The sequence below is a fragment of the Dermacentor andersoni genome, chromosome 4 (assembly GCF_023375885.2).
Source record: "Dermacentor andersoni chromosome 4, qqDerAnde1_hic_scaffold, whole genome shotgun sequence".
Taxonomy (NCBI): Eukaryota; Metazoa; Arthropoda; class Arachnida; order Ixodida; family Ixodidae; genus Dermacentor; species Dermacentor andersoni.
This window is the reverse complement of record NC_092817.1, coordinates 139,847,634-139,865,583: the sequence shown is the minus strand read 5'-3', so window position 1 is coordinate 139,865,583 and position 17,950 is coordinate 139,847,634. Positions and strand designations below refer to the sequence as shown.

General features: G+C 47.8%; 1 protein-coding gene across 3 annotated transcripts in view; it reads left to right on the top strand.

The window, feature by feature from the left end:
* LOC126537840 (uncharacterized) overlaps window positions 1-17,950 on the top strand; it is a 54,799-nt gene that overhangs the window by 14,508 nt on the left and 22,341 nt on the right. For 2 of the 3 annotated variants that reach the window (XM_050184914.3, XM_072287535.1), the window contains one exon: window positions 5,330-5,416. The exons of the other annotated variant lie outside the window; for it this stretch is intronic. In XM_050184914.3, coding sequence (XP_050040871.3) covers window positions 5,330-5,416 — 87 coding nt within the window. The remainder of the gene's footprint in view (window positions 1-5,329; window positions 5,417-17,950) is intronic. 3 annotated transcript variants of the gene reach the window in all.

Genomic DNA, 17,950 nt, shown 5'->3' with positions numbered 1-17,950 from the left:
CTTTATCCCTCAAGAGAAAAGTGTATAATAGCTGTCTCTTACCAGTACTCACCCACAGGGCAGAAACCTGGAGGCTTACGAAAAGGGTTCTGCTTAAATTGAGGACGACGCAACGAGCTATTGAAAGAAGAATTATGGGTGTAACGTTAAGGGATAAGAAGAGAGCAGATTGGGTGAGGGAACAAAAGCGAGTTAATGGCATCTTAGTTGAAAACAAGAAAAAGAAATGTGCATGGGCAGGGCACGTAATGAGGAGGGAAGATAATCAATGATCATTAAGGGTTACGGGCTGAATATTAGGAGAAGGGAAGCATAGCAGGGGGGCGGCAGAAAGTTAGGTGGACGGATGAGATTAAGAAGTTTGCAGGGACAACATGGCCACAATTAGTACATGACCGGGGTAGTTGGAGAAGTATGGGAGAGGCCTTTACCCTGCAGTAGGCGTAGCCAAGCTGATGATGATGATGACGTGCGCGCAAGACAGAAACGAAAAGGAAGTGGTAGCAAGTGGCACCCTCACACAAATGTTGTCCGTGTACGTCTTAGCAGACCATCGCGATTGGGACAGCATTTCGCCCTACGTTAGATTAGCGTGTATTCTTTCACGTCATGGTAACACCGGTTTCTCGCCTTTCTACGTCTTGTTTGGTGGCCATCCCTCTATGCCTTTTGACACCTCTCTACCGTCAGTGTCGCGACATAAAACGAAATGCTCCCGTGGCGCCATTGGTCGGGCGGGCATAACTCGCCAGATTACCTATGATCGACCTGCAGCGGCGAATGCATCAAAAAAGGCTCGCTGCGTCAGTAGCAACCGGAACCGCCAGTTCACTCCCGGAAATCTCGTTATTCTGTGAACTCCAAGTCGCCATGTCGGCCAGTCCGAAAAGCTGCTGTCACGCCATACCAGGCCTTGCCGTGTATTGCGAAGGTTAGGTCACTTAAACTACAGATTCGCAGCTGTTGAAGGCACGCGGTCCTCGTCCCAGCTACGAAGTGACGTCGTCCACGTGTCTCCTTTAAAATCATACTGTTCATCTTGTTCGCTATTATTCCAACACTTGGAATAAAAAACTTTGGAATAGTTTTACGTTATAGCGCCCCAAGGGTTGCGAAAACAAACCGAATAGTAATAGTAAGTGTCAACTATTTATTCCAATCACGAATAACCCAACTTAGGCGCATATATTTAAAGCACGAATATTCATTTCGGTATAATTAACTATTAAGAATTTTCTACTCGCTCCATAAATGGTTTACGAAAACAACTCGAAGTTGTGGAAAATGATAGCTGCTATAGGACATGTGTGCCGTGAACACTAGTAATAGGTACATTGCACGAAAAACGTAAAATGAAAAGAAATCAGTCTTTCATTCGTCTGCAAGGGAGAAAGCGATAGTCTGGAAAAAGCTGCATAGAAACACTTTTACAAAGCCCATTGGCCCTTTCTACCGTTTGACGGCATTGAAACAACTGCAGCGTAAGAGCAAAACAAGATGGTCGAGCATGCCGACAGCAATTGCTGCGCGCGCACAAATGGCATGAATAGAAGATGCACTGAACTTTGCCCATAAAAGCAAAAGTGCTTTTGGTAACAAGCACATACGAGAACCAACAATGCAGCATGAAAACAAACGCAGAGCACGTGTATGCGATTATGCGGCTACTAAAGTTCAAAAGAAGAAGACGAAAACAGCAGCAATCACTCAATCCCTGATTAGCACACGCATAAAAAAGAGGAGAGCATTCAGCGTTTTTTCAAGCTGTTATAGAACAGAGCACAGTCAAAACGGCTTGAGGGCTACTGTTTTATAAACCTTGGAGTAAAAGCGTCGGGCAGGAAAATGGCAGCGTATCAAGGGTACTTAATTTCCTAGGTGCAGACAACTATACATGATCATACTGGGTAGGTTAAATGCATAGCCATGTGGCTATAAAACACCCCAAAAGACAGTGGGAGGGCACGTGTAAAAGGAGAGAACAAGAAAAGCGGGTGCACCAACACTCGCCAACGCAAAAAAAAAACGGAGAATTAACGACAGGGTTAACACAAACAAAGCTTTTGGACTAGAAACTACATGTAAATTGGGCACGTGGATATAACTTTAGATTTAGACCATTGCAAGTAAATCTGTTTTATATAGTTGCAGTGCGAAAGGAGTTTGACCGTCAATCGTGGTCGGTACAGGAGAAACGTACCACCCATATACCATTATAACGCGTATTGTAAACATACTGGTACTGCGTCACTATAAACAATTTTCTACGTCGCCATTGCATGTGATGATAGCTGATAGGCATATACGAGCTGCGCAGAAAGGGTATATGGTTTAAACAGGGGCTATTTTTATAGACAGAAAAGTATTTGCATATATTAGCCTCATTTAGTATATTTGCAGTGGCATGAAAGGCACGCTTCTAGCAAACGGCCAGCTTGCGGATGCTTTATAGCGAAGCTGTTGGCCTCTAAGTGGGTCGAGAGTTTTCATGGGCTCGTGTTCATACAAAAACAATACTGCCACTTAGCGGCCGCGACCACTCAGACAGATATCAAACGGCAGCTGGTAAAGGGATCTGTCTTTCAGCTTCTGCGTAACAATTACAAACCGAGGCCATCATGTCCGCAGCTTGTGTGTAAATCATACTTTAAGAGCTTACTGGCCCAAATTACTTTGCAAAACACATTAATTTTAATAAGACACTTGGGCTTGGTGGCAGGCCTAGAGGAAGATGAATGCTGCTCTACGGCACATGTGTGTGCACGCTTGACGCACATGTGCACGCAACGCATCTATCCTTGACACCTGGACGCTCCGGCCGTTGCATCTGTCGTACAGTGCGTACTGCGACGCTGGTCGACATTGTGGAAAACACTATAAAAAAATTACGGTGACGTTTCACTTCATGAATGCGGGTAATGCGCAAGCGTGTGGGTGCTATAGCGCCTACGACACTATCGACCCTCAATGCGTCCAGACGCCTCCGCTGCCCGCATCGCAGATCGTATTCAAGGCTGGGCTCGCGAAGGCGAGCCATACGCAACAGCCACCGAAGTAGAAGGGTGCAGCGGGAAATATTGGCTGACTATCTAAATTACCCAGCATGCAGTCAGCACGCACACGCAAACACGAACACTTCAAACTCTATGTCCGTGGAAACTCCCCGTCAAGCTGGAGTGAGGAATCGCGGCACCAGCAGCCAGCGAAGCAACCTTCTTGCTGTCCATCGTTTCAACGCAAACTGATAATTGAAAACACAGCGCAGGCCAAGTTCCGAGCTACTACCCTGCCAGAGGTGGTACCGCTAGTGTTCTATACCGCATGGTGACACGGTGGCAAGGGGAGCATCCTCGCATTCATACGTTGTGACAACTACGGCTGCTTTGAGGCAGTGTCATTGAGCTGCTGCACTTTTCGTCACAGCTTTTACGCTCAGAAGCACTGGCAAGCGCGGCACCTAGTTCCGAACGCGTTGCTTGAGAAAGTGGCGCTCGAAGTAGCGGTTGGCTTTCGAGTACGGGTAAGGCATGGTGCTAAGGGGGCACACCCCCCCCCCCTCTCTCTCTATAACCGAGTGTATTATAGTGCCGCAAATAACCACATCCCAATGCATGCTTAACATATTCTTGAATAGTATGCGGGGTTGGTTCTTGATAAATTTGTCGTTATCCATTATTAGCAAACATTTCAGCAGCGCAATTGCAGGCATATCCGTGCCAGACTGTGTTCAAAGTGCGAGTTTAAAGAGCAATAAGGACGCTAGGCGATTTTTTCTCCTCAAATTTCTGCGCTTTCGTTGCCCGTAGAGCCAATTAAATCTGCAGATGAGATTTCCAGACAAACCAAAGCCAGCACGGAGGCCCCGCATCCTCCCTCGTTCGCGTGCTTCGCTGCTTCAGAAACGCACCGCGGATTTCGCGAGCTGGCCAGTTGCGCTTGCGCATGAAACAGAACCGCCAACTAGCGGTCTCGGCAACTCAGGCATACATCAAATGGCTTTTGGGAAATGGCTTTCCCTTTGAGCTTCCGCGTAATCGAATTGTTATTTCGTGTATATTTGAATTACAATTCGAAGCTATCATGTCAGAAGCTTGTGCTTCAGTCACACTTTACGAACTTTCTGACGCAATTTGCTTTGAAATATTGGACCGTTCAATAAGGCACTAGTGCTTGGCGGAGGGCCTAGCATAATGAGGATGTATGCTGCACTTCCACACACGTGCGTGCGCGTGTGACTTACGTCGTTTGTGGCGCATGTCTAACGTCAGTTGGGAAGGGAATCCCACTTTGCGGTAAACATATTAGGTATTCTGGGCCTAAATCAGGTTCTTTTTTTCTAATAAGAGACCCCGGGAGCTTTGTTATCAGTTACTACACTTACCTCTTCCTTACGCGAAGAGGCCTTTCGTTTCGAAAACAACGTAATACGTTTAGTAGGAAAGGGGAGAAACTGAGTTTTCTTGGAAGAAATTCTGATATAGTTATCTTCAGATCACCTCTTTGCCGCAGTGAATTATTGGTAATGAATAAAACCTTACCGTTTAATAGAATTGTGGCGTCATAAGCGTAACCTATCCATTGAATATAATTCATAAGGGAGAAAATTTCTCTTTAAACGATGAATAAAATTGGGGCTACTATGCTGTTCTTCCGGACACCTGAAGTGTTCTTGTTAAAGTTTGAGTGTTAGTATATTGGGGCCTTGTAATGTAGGTGCGAGTACAACATGCCATTTTTTCTTGCACGCACGAGATCGTTAAATTTTGACAAAAATCTCATTGTGCATACAATCGAACTATTAAATAAACATATATACGTACAGCTACCTTCTTTATTTTCTAGTAGACTAATATGAATTTTTTTTCCTGGCAATAAGGTTAATTTCGTAGACTTACCTTTTCATAAACGCTCCGGAAAGGCAACATCACTCAGAATTAGAATAGAAAATTGTATTGAGAAATGTGCAACAAAAGTCGTGAACTGAACGCTGTATGCATGGTGAGTGGTCGGAGCCGACATGCAAAACACTTGTTCAAACGTTCACTAGCTGGGTCACAAACTCGCTTGCCAGCTTTCTCGTTCGTTCGGTTGCTCGTTCGCTTATTCGTTTTTTCGCGCACTGGTTCAATCATTCACGCGTTCGTTCGGGCTATTCGTTTGCATTGGTACTTACTGTCGATGGTTTCCGCATAACTTTATGAACACATCGGTTCACTTGCAACAGAGGTTATGTCATGATGACTTGATGAAAATCGAAGATTGATCATTTGGGGATTAAAAAAAACTGTGCAAACAGTCCTAATTACATTTCAACGCCTCATGTCTACAGCTCCCGCAGCACCCGCAGCACCTGCAGCACCAGTAGAAGCTTCTGCAGCAACTCAACCAACAGCTGCAATGGGAATGCCCCAACTTGGTAAGTTTGTCACTCTAGGAGTATTATAGAAATAACATTTACCTCTTGAATTTCAAGCTACATTATACTGGGGAGTGCTATATTTCGTTATGGGGAAGACGCACAGTCTTCTGATTGTTTTCAACACAATTTTCTGTGCGGCCTCACACCCTTATTTCAATAAATCAGCGAAAGCAGTTCAAATAGCTTAACAAAAAGTATGTAGTTGACGTTGTGTAAATTCAGAAGTGCAAGATCATTTTGAATGCAAGCGGTGCGATGTGCACCATGTGTGAACTTCCTAATAAGTGCTGTATCCGGATTATCGCAGTGTGAAAATTATTTCTCACGTAATTAAAGACACACACATACACACGCATATATATATATATATATATATATATATATATATATATATATATATACAGTGACGTTTCACTTCGTGAAAACGGGGATTGCGCTAGCGTATGGATGCTGTTCCGGAGTTTCTATGCGACGTTGTCATGCCTAACGCACCGACGTTGTCGCAAGCTGCTTAGCATCTTTTTCGGGAGTCTCTGGGGCACGCCTTGGCGGTTTTCTTAAGCACGTGCCCGGCACCCGCCGTCGACTGCGGGGTTGGTCGACTCGTGCAGGGCCTCCTGCCGCCTACGTTGCTGCTCCATCCTTCCCGCTCGGCGATCTGTCTCTCGACTGCTTGACAAACCCGGTAAATCCATAGCGCATAGAGCACGTAGGAACTGGCAGAGGACCCAGCGTGCCTCCGCCTACCGTGCTCCTTCGCGACGCCCCGCCTTCTTCCTCCCCCCCCCCTCCGCTGCGAGCTACTCCTTACCTTTCCCAGCGTGCACTCCCCTCTCCAGCTTCAAGCGCCCTCCAAATATCCAAGAATGGTCTCTATGAAGGGTGTGTTAAAATATTAGGTAATGGTGAAATAAAAGCCATCTCTAGGACCACACTTAGAGCCCTCTTGGAGCATTGTAGACATCGGTGAAACCGCGATTGTGCCAAGATTTTATGCCGGACACGCCACATTTCCGATCTTACTTATTTGATTATTTATTTGTCTGAGTTCCTTAAGGGCCCGTTTGCGCATAAGATAGGGAAGATGGAAAGTGTAATGTGTACAATGTGAATAATGGGCGAATACGTTAGGTAGGAAAAAATTGTCTAAACGTCGAACAAAAAAAGAAGAAGAAACGGCGTTTATACAATATCTGTTAGCATGAAAAACGCAAACGAACTGAATATGCGACAGAGATGACCAGTCCCCATCAAACTATGAGTTTAAAAATACATTCGAAGGGTGAACTAGGTAAACAATCTGGAGAAATACATGTAAGATGAAACAGAAAGAATGTTATAGAATACTAAGCATGTGAAAACGCAGGTAAAGTAAATATTGAAGCTTACGCGAGTTCAGGCAGGTGGATACACTCTAGGAATCATAGCAGTGTTGCGTGAAATGATAATGATTCCGTAAGCGAGACAATGCTTGAAAGTAGTGAGTTCCACTCGGCAATAGATGAAACCAGAGGCAAATTTTCAGGAGCTTTAGTCCTGTAAAATATAGGTTTTACTTTATGAACATAGTCTGCACGGTTCGCGATGTGAGGAGTAGGTAGATTATGGCCTCGAGCCAATGCAATGTCGCGATGGTAAAGATTATGGAAAAACTAGAACCGTGTTAACGTCCTGCGTATATGAAGAGAACAGAGATTCAGCAATTTCTTTAAGGCAGACACACTTTGATAGCGAGAGTATGAAGATGGGATGAACTGCGCGTCTTTCTTTTAGGCTGATTCGAGTAGATTCATGAGATTAGAGTGATGTGGGTGCCAAGTTATGGACGCATATTCTAAAGAAGGCCTGATAAGAGAACTGTATGCCTGAAGTCTGGTATCTGTGTTCGCAAGGTGTAAGTGCCGTTTGAGGTAATAAAGTTTGATACATGGTTTTGCAGTAATGTGTTGAATGCGAGCATTCCAGCTTAAATTGGAGTTAAACAGAGCACCCAACTTCTTGGTTGAAGATACTGAATGAATAGTAATACTGCAACAAGCATGTGACGCCCCCTCGGGCATAATCTCCTTTAGCCCACGAGGCTCGGTGGGAAAACATTGGTCACCGCACCAATAAACATCGACGAGCAGAGCTGCTCGGGGTCAGTTATCGTTCCTCACAACATCGCTGCGGAGCGTCTGTTTAAAGGAGAGTGCCTCGAGCCCTCCCAGCCGGATCCCAGCCCAGAACCCAGCCGGATCGGGACACTGGCGACGAGTACTTACGGATCGTCCCATGCCACCGCGAGCGGCGAAACACCGCCCCCCCCCCCCCCCCCCCCGATGCTGCCGCCATGCCGCTGTACGGAAGGCTCGAGTTGTTCGAGGGAGATAGGTCCGCCTGGCTAGTTAACGAGGAGCAAGTCCACGTGTTCTTCCGGGCAAACAACACACCCGAGGCCAAACAGCGGGACATTTTCCTGGCCAGCTGCGAGACCCGTGTCTCCAGTCTCCTGCTCGACCTACTCAAGCCAGCCACGCCGCATGTTAAGATGCTGGGTGAGCTGCTCGCCATGCCACCCTCACATGTAAACCTAGCACCGTCCACACTAAAGGAGCGTTTACGCTTCAATAACCGAAGCTGCTGGGAAGGAGAGACCCTCGTTCGTTGCTGCGCTGCGAGGGTTAGCGAGTGCCTGCGCCTTCGGGGACCAGCTGTACTCGCTGGTCCGGGACCATTTCCTCTGCGGCATCAACAACCCCGCCATGCATACGTGACTCCTGGAGCTTCCCGATCCCTCGCTGAACGACGACGTGAATGCAGCGCTGGCAATGGAACCTGCCGCCAAGGACGTCGGCAAGATCGCACCGTCGGCGGCAGTGAACAAGTGGGCGACAAAGGGCAGTATCTGTGGTCGCTGTGGTGGTTCCCACTCCCCCTCACAGTGCCAGTTCTCTCAAGCACAATGCTTCGCGGGTGGGAAAACTGGGCACCTGGCACGCGTATGCCGATGGGGAGAGGACAAACAGCGGACAGCAGCCTTGTTCAAGCCCTGATACCACACAAGCCCGCGGCCAGTGTAGCCGTCGCACTGGTACGCGGCGGGGCGTGTGGCACCAAGCTCCACGTCGTGGCCGAGGACCTGCCGATTTTCGACATGTGGTACACAGGCTTTGTTCCGTCGTATGTGCCGCCATACATGCTGAGGGCCGAATTCTGGTGGAACCCCATTTTCATGGGCCTGGACACAGGGGCCAGCGTGTCAGTCATGTCCGGGAAACAGTTCAAACGTACCTTCACCAGCATGTCCATCGAGGCTACGGTCGTGATGCTGCGCAGCTATTCCGGTCTGCTCTCCCAGGTCCAAGGTCAGACCCAAGTCAGCGTTCGGTTTGGCGACAGGGAAGCAACCCTTCCCCTTTATTTTGCCAAGGGGTCGTCGCTGATGCTACTAAGCAGAAACTGGATTCATGCGCTGGGCGTTCGTCTGCATGAGTACCAGGAAGCCAGCCTGCATGTGGTGAGAGACGTCCCGAGCTTCCTAACCGAGTTCAAGTCCCTGTTCAAGCCAGGGGTGGGCACATTCGCCAGCACGACGGCTGGCATCTATGTACCCGAGGGAGCCTGGTCACGTTTTTTCAAGCCTCATCCACTGCCGTTCTACCTGAAGGATGGGGTCACCCAGGAGCTGCGAAGACCGCAGTGAGAGGCCCTGCTGGTGCCCGTCAAGACTTGAATGGGCCGCTTCCATTGCACCAGTCCACAAGCGAGACGGCAGTGTCAGGATCAACGGGGATTCTAATGTTACCATCAATCCCGTCCCTACAGTCAAGAAGTACCCACTGCCCTGGATTGAAGATCTCTTGTCAGCGTTGTCCGGTGGACGGAAGCTCATCAAGCTCGACCTCAGCAATGCTTACCAGCAACAGGGGCTGCAGGATGCCTCCCGGAAGTATGTCATAATATCGAGAACTGTGGGGCTTTTCCAGTACACGCGCTTACAGTTTGGCGTGGCCACAGCCCCACAATATTTCAGAGGGAGATGGACAAACACTTCAAGGGCATGAGGCACGTGGCGGTGTACTTGGAAGACATCCTGGTTACAGGCTACGACGAAGGGGACCACCTGCAGAACCTGCACAACGTCCTGGCATGACTGCAGGATGGTGGTCTGGAGCTCAAGCTGGAAAAGTGCATTTTCCTGGCCCCCAATGGTGAGTACTTGGGGTATGTCATTTCCCAGGCTGGCCTAGCACCGGCTCCCCGCAAAGTTGGTGCTGTACTCCAGGCACCTAAGCCCCAGAACAAGAAGGAGAGTAGAGCAACCTTGACCTCATGAACTTCTACAGGAGTTTCCTGCCGAACCTGTCGTAGCATCAACAGCCACTCCATCTTTTGCTTAGAGATGGTCAGCAATGAGTATGACAGCAGGAGCAGGACCGGGCCTTCCAGCGCAGCAAGAAGCTAATTGCCAAGGCTCCAGTGCCGGTACACTTCGATCCTGCCAAGCCTGTCGTCCTGACCGTATAAGCGTCGCCGTACCGCGTGGGAGCCGTCCTTGCGCACCGGGACAAGGATGGCCACGAACGCCCTGTGTCGTTTGCTTCTCGTCGGCTTCATGCTGCAGAGAAATGCTACAGCCAGCTGGACAAGGAAGGCGTGGCCCTCGTGTTCGGGGTCAAACGCTTTCACCAGTATCTTTGGGGCCAGAAGTTCTAGGCGATCACGGAACACAAGGTGCTGTTGGGGCTGCTAGGCGTGACAAGGCAGCTCCCATGCAGGCATTCCATTGAATGGTACGCTGGGCCTTGAGGCTGGTAGCTTACAGTTACAAGCTGGTTTACAGTCCGGGAAAGGGCCTGGGACCTGCTGATGCCCTGAGCAGCCTGCCCCTGCCAGAGGTGTCTGATGCTTTTCCAGAACCTGCTGAATTGTTCACGCTGGAGCACGCGTACCCGGAGGTACTCTTCAGGTCTGCAGTATCACAAGCGATGGGCCATGACCCAGTCCTGTCTCAGGTGGTCAAAGTGGTGTCCCGTGTGAAGGAATTGGTTCAGCAGGCCTATAGCCACAAGGCCGCCGAGCTGAGCTTGCAGCAGGGCTGCCTACTGTGGGGTTCAAGGGTGGTGATCCCACAAAGTCGCCGGTCCAGGGTGCTGCAGTTGCTGCACGCGGGTCATACTGGCCTGGAAAAGAGCAAGATTGTGGCCCGGTCCCACGTTTGTTGACCTAGCTTGGACCAGGACATCGCTCACATGGTGTAGAGCTGCCGGGACTGCAAGAAGCATCAGCGGGCCTCCTGTCATGTGGAAATCACTCCTGGCCGTTCCCACAGAAACCCTGGTCTCACCTTCATGTAGGCTTTGGGGGGCCCTTCAAGGGCCATTACATCCTGGTGGTGGTGCATGCCTTTTCGGAGAGGGTGGAGGTTCTACTTGTTACCACTCCATCGGCAGGCGCGACCATTGTGGCGTTGTGACAGGTTTTCACTGGCCAGGGGTTGCCTCACGTCATCGTATCGGTCAATGGTCTTGCTTTCGTCAGCACACAGTACCTCGCCTGGCTGAATAAGAAAAGAATCCGTCGGGAGATGGTACCGCAGTACCACCCTGCTTCAAACGGTGCAGGTGAGTGGGTGGTGCAGACAATGAAGGACAAGCTCAAGAATAGCCAGGTTGAGGATTTCCGGACGCAGATTGTCCGGGTACTGTTCCAGTACCGCACCACGCCCCACGAGGTCACTAGCCGTGCCCCTTTTGAGCTCCTGCTGGGTCGGATGGTCATGACAACCACTGACGTCTTGCATCCGGACCTCCGATCCACAGCGATCTTGAAGGAGCTGAACCAGAAGCTGGCTGCTGACCAAGGGTGCCGTCCCGGGCCTTTTCCGGAGCGGGATCTCGAGTCTTCGTTCGGAACTTCCGTCCTGGCGCACCCTGGTCCACCGGGCAGATGGTGTCGCATGCCAGCGCCTCATCGCTGCTCCTGCGCATGCCAGACGGGGCCACGTGGCACCGATACGCCGACTATGTGAGGCCTCACCTCGGGACATGGCTGGCGCCCTCAACTGCCGCTTCAGAGTTCAAGCCCGCTGGAGAACTAGCGGATATTCCAGTCGCTTCCAGCGCAACACCGCCGACCTCGGAGGCGGAAAGCGTTTCCAGTGGTGCGGCACGCGTTGGGCGGCTGTCAAATCCGGCACCACTCACAAAGCGGACCACTGCGGATCCTGCGGAAGGAGCGAGGCTGGCTCAGACAGCATCCAGCATTGACAACCTGGCCAGTCAACGCCGGTGCCCAGGAGGAGTACTCGACCGTGGAGGCCGCCGGGCCGTTACTCGCCTGGATAGCAGGAACCGTCGACTTGCCTGGGTCCGCGACCGAACCTTCCACTTGAACTTGGATGTTTTTTGTTGTCAATGAACAAACTGGGGGTAAGGGGGTGTAACAAGCATGTTACGCCCCATCCGGCGTAATCTTCGTTGGCCGACCAGGCTCAGTGGCCTGCCAGGCTCGGTGGGAAACATTGGTCACCGCACCAATAAACACCGACGAGCGCAGCTGCTCGGGGTCAGTCATCGTTTATCACCACCCCGCTGCGAAGCGTCTGTCTAAAGGAAGGCGCCTCGAGCCCTCCCTCGTTAACGAACACGAGTGGATCGCGACAAGTACCGCGTATTTTATACTGGTCAGAGGGAAGTCAAGTAATATAAGCACACTTACGTGTTTCATTTTGGCTGTGTTAATTTCCATAAGCCTAACTGAAATCATACTGCAGCACAATGACATCAGCAGGGCAGCTTCTTTCATTATATAAGACGCAGTCATGTGTGAAGATATGTAATTGTGAAGTAACATTAGTGGCAATGTCATTGATATAAATAAAAATAGCAGTCGACCGAGGGCGGACCTTTGAGAAACTCCCGAATTGACGTGAGTGCGGTTAGAAAAGCAGTTGTTTTAAGCGATACTTACAATCTGTTCGTTAGGAGCTCCTTAATCTACCGCCTGGCGGTATACTCAAGCGGTAGCTTTCTAACTTTCAGTTTGAGTCGATTTTGAGGTACCCAGTAGAAAGCATTAGAAAAGTCAACGAAAATCACATCTGTACAATCCAATTTCTGCACAGAAATCTGAATATCTGTTAAAAGTTCATATAGTTGCGTCTGACACGGGCGATTTTGACGCAAGCCAGGTTGGTTATTGAGGAACAGGCTATTTTCGTTAAGATAGGCTATAATGCGAGACTATGGGGTGTGTTGCATTAATTTGCAACAAAGTATGTCAGTGGTATAGGTCGGTAATTATTAGGGTCTGCTGTGTGACTGGATTGAAATACCGGCATCACTAATGCTATCACTAATGCTCTTACAATCTCCCGACAGGCATCCCGCATCTAGTGATTACTGAAATATGAACTATAGCAAAACAGAAGACTAGCGCGATGTTAATTTCAGAAGTTTAGCACTTATACCGTCAGGACCTGGTCTGATTTTAAGAGGAAGTCTGCCAGTTGCACTAGTGGCGCCCTGTTTCGGTATCATTATGGATGAAAAATTGAATTCAGTAAATGGTTGTTGAGTATGTGAGTGTTATGAAGCGGCAGTTCATTAGTGAAAACTGCAGAGAAGCATAAGGTAAATTGCTCTGCGCTGTCTACGGGCTGCCCAGAGGGTCCACGATGACGCCATAAGGCTCGGCCGGGCTGTGCCGACGTGGACGCGGCCCACCTCGGTCTGAAATGACCGGGCTTCAGCACTCTAATAAAGTTTTGTGAATGAATGAATGAATGTCTCTTGAGTTAAGCACAGCTCCGTTTTCGGGAAATAGTAAAGGAGGAGTGTGATTGAATTTTGGGGTAATTATTTGTCAAATCCTTTGAGGATAAGATTTTATCATATTGGGAAGAGCGCAATTATAAAACTTCTCTTTAGCTTAGATAATTCCAGTTTCTGCATGGTCCGCTATGGTTCTGTAATTTTGCCACTCATTTGGAGAATTTGTTAGGGCAGCTTTTCTTAACGCCCTTCTTTTTGTTTGCGCATTTGTTTCCTTCGTGGTTAAACCATGAATTGTTCTGCCTTGAGCTGATGCTAATTTCAGCTATACACACAGTTCAACCATTCGTTTTAGTGGTCGCCGGATGCGCCCTCCATTGGGACGTTCCTACACTTCCTGAAATGTCACTAGTCTCTGAGGGTTCTAGTCGCGCAATACAGACAGATAAGCAGTCAATGAGTTTATAAGGAGTGATTAGGGCTTTTATGGCTCTTATGACGGTTGAAAATGGTTCGACGCTGATTGATAGGGTGCCAAAGTGCGGCTGTGGCTTATGTTGTTCGGAACAATCCTGAAAAAGGCAATAATGACTGATAAGGATTGATAAGGGTCGGATAAAGTCTGATAAAAATTGATAAGGGTCCGATAAGGTCGATTCCAACTGATAAGGGCCGATAAGTCTCGGAGCGTGTTTGATAAGGTTAGATATAAGTCCGATCTATTCCCATAAAGTTGATAATGAGCAATAAGGCTTGATAGGTGTTTATACTGGTCGGATCAAGTTTAATAACATTGATAAAGACACCAGGCTGCATGAAGATGAGCAAGCAGCAAAACGTTTACGCATAAAGAACTTCCAAAAGAATTTCTGCATGAATTTTTTACGAAGGTTGGGCATTGCACGGCGCATGAACCAGACCACTGGCCTTTCTGTTCTTTGCTGCATTCATTCTGTCGAGAGAAGTCAACTTGCAGGCGATTGTATGCCCATGTCGCATTTTGTTTTGACGCCACATCAGCAGGTTGGCACATGCTTTGTACAATTATGGAAAGTCCTGTTTGGTCTCGCAACACTTTCTCTCTGGCACTTTTGTTATTAGTCCCGAATACAACGCGGTCCGTAATCACCGCCTCTTCAAGTGTTCCATAATTGCAGTTAGGCTTGAGTCCTCAGGTGAACTGCAAACCGCTCGAATTGCCCTTCTTCATCTTCGACTCGCATTACGGAACCCATGGCGTTCGTAAACTTCGTTCCCCTGCTCGATGAAGTTCGCGTGAAACATCCGCACAGGTGTATGGAAGTCATCCCTGAGCTCACCTTCGGTGAACCCGCACCAGTTGACGGCCGCGTGCGGAATGATCAAGTAGCTTCATTCGGAAACGGTGAAAATATTCCTCTCTCTCTTTGATGTCATGCGAATAGGTGGGAACATTTGGTCCGCTTGGAAAGAACACAATTGTTATTCCAGTACTTACATAGGGCAAGAATCTTGCTTGAGCAAAAAGTTGTTTAGGCAAGCTCTATGAAAACATGGTGAACCGGCGGCAAATCTCTGTTTTAGAAAACCACAAGGCACTAGACTCTCTTCAATGTGGCTTCAGAGAAGGAAGGTCGATGATGAACCATCTTGCCCGCGTTGAAACATACAATACGGATGCGTTTCTTTCCGTGTTTTTTGATTTAGAGAAGGCATCTGACATGACGTGGAGCTACGGTATTCTTAGATATCGGTGGTAGGTAAATGAAGGTAGGTGGTAGGAAGTTTGCAGGGACAACAAGGCCACAATTAGCACATGACCGGGATAGTTGGAGGCGTATGGGAGAGGCCTTTGCCCTGCAGTGGACGTAGTCAGGCTGATGATGATGATGATGATGATGATGGTGAAATCTCTCTCAATGAGAGAGATTCACCTACCACCAATAATAGCGAGATTTGCCTTGAAAATACCCTTTGCGTTAATTGGGAAAGGATGAGGAACGAGGAGAAAGCTAATATCAACAAGGTACTGAGGCATGGGTGCCTTTAATCCCCGCTGCTGTTTAAGATGTATATGGTGAGTATGGAGAGGGCGCTAGAAGGAAGTAATATCAGGTTTAGTCTCTCATACAAAAAGGTGGGTACTCTAGTGGAGCAGCAGATTCCAGCTTCATTTTATGTGGACGAGATTGTGTTGCTAACTAAGAAACAATGATTTGCAACGTCGGGCTATAATATCTGTGGACAGGAAGCCGACGATCTAGGTTTTAAGTTTAGCGTTAGAAAATCAGCTGTTATAGTATTCAATGCAAACAGTGAAGAGACAGTGGTAATGCAGGGCCAGAAAATACCTCGGGCAAAAGAATATAAATATTTTGGTGCATGTGTCAACGAAGGAAATAGATATATGGATGAACAGGAAAACGCAATAGCAGAAAAGGGGAAGAGAAATGTAGCCATAAAGAAACACGGTGCGCTATGGGGATACAAGACGTACGAAGTGCTCCAGGGTATGTGAAAAGGTGTAATGCCTCCAGGACTTACTTTTGGAACTGCGGTTGTTTGCTTGAAATCAGGGGTACAATCAGCACTCGAAGGCAACCAAAGGTCAGTGGAAAGCCTCGCATTGGGCGTTCACGGGAAGACTACAAATGAAGCTGTGCAAGCTAACAAGGACTGGGCAAAATTTGAAGTGAGGGAAGCTCACAGTAAAATTGATTATGAAGAACGGCTGAGGAATATGGAAGAAACTAAATGGGCTGCGAGAATGTTTAGGTGTTTGTGCAGGAAAAACATTGATTCACAGTGAAGGAAAAGAACTAGGAAGCTTACCAGCAAGTACGCTGTCTTTAGGGCGAGCAACACAGCAACGGAGAATGTCAAGCGCCAAGTCAGAGAGGCTGAAATAAACTCCTGGATGGCGGCAATGGAAAGGAAACCTGTCACAAATAACTACTTAAAAGGAAAAAAGACAAAATGAGGAAAGAAACAATTTATGATAACTCAAAGGGAAGCTCAATAATTTTCGAAGCGAAATCAGGATGCCTTAGCACACGCACCTATAAAGCGAGATAGAAGAAGGAAAATGAAGTATGTGCTTGCTGCTGTAAAGCTGTGGGAACAATGCAGCATGTTTTATTAGAATGTGAATAATCCTGCCGAGCGGTTGATTTAGGCACCACTGTACTCCTTGAAGCCGTTGGGTTCAGCGAGAGCATGGGGAAAGTAAACATGTCCGCCAAAGAGATTAGTAGGAGCCGATAGGAAGAATGGTGGAAGAAAAGTAATAAAACGACAAAAAACTGAGACGTACAAGAGCAAAGTCCGCCATAGGGGGTCAGAAAATTTGGTTATGGGAATTCATTGTGCGTTCTTTTTTTTCCCTTTTTTTAGCCTAGGTGGGACATTAGGCACTATAATAGCGCAAGCTTGACAGCATAACCTACCACCCAGTTCTAAAGGGGATGCTCATAACATCCATTTAAAACATCCATCTATCCAGATATTTTCGCTGTGGGTGTATGTGGCAGCATGTGAAATACAATTGAAAGCTACTTGTCAAACCATACCTTCCACGAAATGGTCGGTCAGACCTTATTTATGCCTTTCATCCGAGAGACCGGTGCTCCACAAGGCGGTGTTCTTATCTGTACACTCTTCATCGTGAAAATGCATTCTCTGCGAACGGCTTTTCCCTGTACTATGTTCTATTCTCTGTGCGTAGATGACATGAAGAATGATTTTCTGTCCTGCATTCTTGCAATTGGTGACCGACGTGTCCAGCTTGGCCTAAATTAGAATGCTAATAGGGCTAATGAAAACAGTTTTAGTCAGAACCCGCAGAAAAGTCCGTGTGTACATTTTACAAAAAAAAAGAGGAATTATTGCAGTCCCTAATATTGAGCTATATGGAAGTAGACTATCTGTAGCAGAGTACAAACATTTCTTGGCATGATTTCTGATTGAAAACTCGCATTCAATTCTGACAATTAATCCTTGAAGGCTAAATGCCTGAATACAATGAGCCTAGTGAACATTCTCTCACACACAACATGGACTAGTAATAAGAAGTGTGTCATAAACCTGCACAAAAGCCTAATAAGATCATGATTAGACTATGGCCCTGTAGTTTATAACTCTGCTTCACGCAATGCACTGAACATTCTAGATGTGGCTCATCATTTAGGTATAAGACTAGCGACCGGCCCGTTGAGAACAAGCCCGATAGAGAGCTTCTACGTAGAATCAAATAAGTGGTTACTACAATTACAAATGTTATATCGGAGTTATACATACCACCTGAAAGTCAGTTATAACTGACAGCACCTGTGCTATTCTACTATGAATGACGCGACATGTGCCACACTATTTCGTAAACAACGCTCATTGAGAGAACGCTATTCACTTCGTGTGAGGAAGCTGTGGGAATAAATCGGTCTGCGACTCCAAGATTATCGCCTAATCCTTCAAACGGGCTTTGTACCACCGTGGCAGTGGGGGCTGCTTGAACCTGACGCATTTTTTACCAACGCATCAAAGCATGCCCCTGAAGCACACAGTCGAGCGAACTTTCCAGCCTACATTCGAGGCCAAGTACTCCTGCCGGTAGTATTGCACTGATGCGTCTAAGTCACATACCGGTGCTGCTGGTGCAGCGCTGGGGCTATTTTGCTCTCAAACAGGCGTTGTGCACACTGAAACGAGCATATTTACGGCTTAGGCACATGCAGAACTGTAAGCAATGAAACATGTGAAGAAAACAAAGATGGAAAAAGCCATAATGTTCCGTGACTCT